The sequence below is a fragment of the Arachis ipaensis genome, chromosome B06, assembly GCF_000816755.2.
Source record: "Arachis ipaensis cultivar K30076 chromosome B06, Araip1.1, whole genome shotgun sequence".
NCBI lineage: Eukaryota > Viridiplantae > Streptophyta > Magnoliopsida > Fabales > Fabaceae > Arachis > Arachis ipaensis.
Window position 1 is genome coordinate 129,894,371 of NC_029790.2, and position 4,712 is coordinate 129,899,082.

Below are 4,712 nucleotides of genomic sequence, written 5' to 3' on the forward strand. Positions count from 1 at the left end.
GGGAAAAAATGAACTTTTTAGAACAACTTTCTTTTAAAAGTGAATAATGAATTATATGTTATTATAGATTTCATCATGATACTATTTTATTTGGTCATTCAATCGTATAAAGTTCTATCAAAAATAGTATATATAATTATTGATAATGTAAAATATTTTATTGTCAATTTTATTTCTTATATTCATCAATGTTCTAACTTTTTAACCTATTTAAAATATCACAGAGAATATATTGAAGAATGGTGGATTTGAAGAAGGACCATATGTATTCCCAAACACATCATGGGGAGTGCTAATCCCACCCAACATTGAAGATAGCCACTCGCCTTTACCGGCTTGGATGGTCGAGTCCCTCAAGGCTGTGAGGTACATCGACTCGGCCCACTTCTCCGTCCCCCAGGGGACGAGAGCCGTGGAGCTAGTAGCCGGTAAAGAGAGCGCGATCGCGCAAGTGGCGCGAACCGTCCCGGGCAAAACATATGTGCTCTCATTTGCAGTTGGAGATGCAAGCAATTCATGTGAAGGGTCTATGATTGTTGAAGCATATGCTGGGAAAGACACCCTAAAAGTGCCTTATGAGTCCAAAGGAAAAGGTGGGTTTAAAAGGGCAGCCCTAAAATTTGTTGCTGTTAGCCCAAGAACAAGGGTCATGTTCCTTAGCACTTTCTACACTATGAGGAGTGATGATTTCTCTTCTCTTTGTGGGCCTGTTGTTGATGATGTTAAGTTGCTTAGTCTTCGTAGGCCATGAAAAATTATAGTGTGTGATGGGTTCGGTCCATTAAGTTGTGAGGTTAATTAATGAATCAAAATATCATATATGGTTTTCTCGAGTCTTGGATATTTATATTTATATATTGTTAGGAGAATATATATATTATTATATAAAAGTGTTTCTTTTTTTTTTCAAAGAAGAATATAAGAGATGCAAGAGTTTTTAAGTTTGTTTTGCAATTTTATATGAGATGAGTGTGTATATCAAGGTGTGTATGTTAGGTATATATTAAAGGCTATACCACATAGTTGAGTATTATTCCTATAAAATCTTCTATGTAATTCAATTTTCCAAAATAAATAGTGAAACATAGATTATTGATAATTCAGCCAAAAAAAAAAAAAATAAAGCAAAATATAGTAGCAGAATGAATTAGTTGATTAGTCCGAGACCCACTTCACTTACCATTCTTTTAGAGTATTGGAAAAATCTCAACTAAGCCGGAACTACAATACTCTCTTTTCTTCACAGATTTTTTCTGCTTTTTCTCTCTTCTTATTTTGCTTGTAATCTCACTTTCTCTCACACCTTCATAGCTTCTGATGAGAGGGATGGGCATGTTATTTCTTATTGTTCCAAGTGGCGTGCAAGTGGTGTTCAAAGGGCGTGCAAGTGGCGTGTATCTAACCATAAGCCTTATGCTCAAATTTCTTTTGGGCATGTTATTTCTTATGAGTTTTTTTTCTTTAATACTTTTTTTTTTTATGGTTCAGCTAAACTCTCTCTTGCTCACACCTTTTCTTTTTTTTTTTGTTCTACTTGTGATCTCACTTTCTCTAACACCTTCACAGCTTCTTATGAGAAGTATGGGCATGTTATTTGTTATTGTTATATTAGTCCTCGTACTAGTGGAAGTAGTAGCTATAAATGATACTTATAGTAATCAAATATCCCTTGATGTATGCCAAAGTAAGCGTTATGGTGTTCAAATTTATATACCGATAGTACTATTTTCGGTTTAATATGGGACAATAAGCCAGTCAAAGCCACAAACGTCTCCCAAAATTAAGTAGATATATTGACTTCTGCCATCGAAGTTTATTATGATAGTACCTATGGTAATCACGTTAGTTTTAGTTCTTCAAGCACAATCACAAATGGTCTTTCTTTCATCATTTCAAGCAAAGACAACAAATTCGTAGGTGTTGGCTGTAGTACTTACGGCTATCTTATTATCTATAGCAACACCAGCGGTTATATAATGGGGTGCGTAACAAAATATCATAACATGAGTATGGCAATAGATGACAGACATTGTTCCAGCAACGGGTGCTGTGAGCTGGATATTCCTACCGGAATGAGAATGGTCGCAATTCAAGTAGCAACCTATTTCTACTGTGGCTATTCCTTTGTTGTCAAGAATGGCTACTATTCGTTTTCGAAGGCCCGCGTGGAGAATCTACCATATCAGATGTTTCTTGTGGTGTTCGATTGGAATGTTGGAAACAAGACATGTAAAGAATCTTTGAGCAGAGGTACCAACGCTTGCATGCTCATCAGTAGGGATGGGCATGTTATTTCTTATTATTCCAAGTGGCGTTCAAGGGGCGTGTATCTAGCCAAACGCCTTATGCTCAAATTTCTTTTGAGTATGTTATTTCTTATGTTTTTTTTTTCTTCAATACTATTTTTTTTTATGGTTCAGATAAACTCTCTCTCTTGCTCACACCTTTTCTCTACTTTCTCTTTCTTTTTGTTCTGCTTGTGATCTCACTTTTCCTCACACCTTCACAGTTTCTTATGAGAAGGATGGGCATGTTATTTGTTATTGTTATATTATTTTTTTGACAACTTTAATTTGTTTTCTCTGTTATTGCAGACATTAATGAATGTGATACGCAGAATCATACATGTCTAAGTAAGGATACCTGTCTCAATTTAATTGGATCCTATTCATGCTTGTCTTCATGGACAATTAGAAAATGGATCAATAATAGAAGGCTGCCATGAGAAAATTCACAAAAAATATGCTTCCAAAAATTGTCACCGGTTAGCAATTTCACCACGGTTATATTTATTATGCCAGCTAAAGATATTAATATAATACAAAAAAATTTTGTATGCGTCCAATTTTATTTACAAGTTAGAAAGATGACGGGATCAGTTTGTATCTAATTGGTAGATATTTAGTATACATGTAATATCATTGTAAGATAAGATAAAATATTATGATAATATAAGACAACATAGTTCTTGATTAGGTTCATATATGAGGACTGGTCCATGCCTCACTCTGCAGCAAAGTTAAAATTCTCATATTATTAAGATGAGAGATGTTATCATGCACCTAATAAAAAAGATGAACTATAATGATCTTTATTATAAACAATACTCTCTTTTCTTCACACATTTTTTCTGCTTTTTCTCTCTTCTTGTTCTGCTTGTGATGTTACTTTCTCTCACACCTTTACAGCTTCTGAGGATAGGGATGGGCATGTTATTTCTTATTATTCCAAGTGGCGTGCAAGTGGCGTTTAAGGGGCGTGCAAGTGGCGTGTATCTAACCATACGCCTTATGCTCAAATTTCTTTTAGGCATGTTATTTCTTATGATTTTTTTTCTTCAATACTATTTTTTTCTTATGGTTCAGCTAAACTCTCTCTCTTGCTCACACCTTTTCTTTGCTTTTTCCTTCTTTTTGTTCTTCTTATGATCTCACCTTCTCTCACACCATCACAGCTTCTTATGAGAAGGAAGGGCATCTTATTTGTTATTGTTATATTAGTCCTTGTACTAGTGGAAGTAGTAGCTATAAATGATACTTATAGTAATCAAATATCTCTCGATGGATGCCAAAGTAAGTGTTATGGTGTTCAAATTCACATACGGGTACTACATATTTCTTAAAAGAATCCTTTAAAGTTATTTACACCAGTACTATTTTCTGTTTAATATGGGACAATAAGCTAGTCAGAGCCACAAACGTCTCCTAAGATCAAGTAGATATATTGACTTCTGCCATCGAAATTTATTATGATCGTAGCTATGGCAATTACGTTAGTTTTAGCTCTTCCAGCACGATCACAAATGGTCTTTCTTTCATCATTTCAAGCAAAGACAACAAGTTCATAGGTGTTGAATGCAGTACTTACGGCTATCTTACTATCTACAGCAACACCAACAGTTATACAATGGGGCGCATAACAAAATGTCATAACATGAGTATGGCAATCGATGACGGACATTGTTCCAGCAACGGGTGCTGTGAGCTGGATATTCCTACCGAAATGAGAACGGTTGCAATTCAAGTAGCAACCTGTAATAATCCAGACCACCCGTTAGCACGATATTATCTGCTTTGGCACACAAGGCCTCGCGGTTTTGCCTTTGACGATAGGGATGATAGCCGAAGTCCCCCACACTCACTCGTCAAAACGCGTCATGCTAGGAAGATGTATCCACACCCTTACAAGGCATGCTTCGTTCTCCTCCCCAACCAATGTGGGACCTTACAAAATACTTTTGAAGTGTTATCAAAGTTATATAATCACTCTAGTTATTATAATAATATCTATTATAAATTTAACCTATTTAATTTTTTTTAAAGAAATATTTAACACATATATATGTCATGAAGCTCATTATATAACCAACAAAGGGCAAGCTGGTTAAGGCAATCGGAAGAAGAAATATAATTAAATTTGAAGAAGCCAATAATAATGGTTAATTTCTAGGGTTAAGTATTGTTTTCGTCCTTAATGTCTTGGGTCAAAATCAAAATCGTCCACGACTTTTTTTTGTTATTAAAATCATCCTCAACGTTCAAAAACGCTTTAAAATCATCATTTTCCGAATTTTTGGACTAAAATACCCTCGTCATCATAAAAAAAGAAAAAGAAAACAGGAGAGGGGCAGAGGAGAGGGGAGAAGGGAAAAGGGGAAGGGCGAGGGAGCAGGGGAGAAGGGAAAAGGGAGAGGGGAAGGGGAAGGAGGGAGA

General features: G+C 35.5%; 1 protein-coding gene across 1 annotated transcript in view; it reads left to right on the forward strand.

Annotated features, from left to right (window-relative positions):
- The window catches only part of LOC107605111, a gene marked incomplete at its 5' end in the record, with an annotated part of 5,343 nt that extends 4,304 nt beyond the window's left edge, over positions 1 to 1,039 (forward strand). The window contains 1 exon segment of the mRNA XM_016306861.2: positions 225 to 1,039. Within this exon segment, the coding sequence (XP_016162347.1) occupies positions 225 to 751 (527 nt within the window).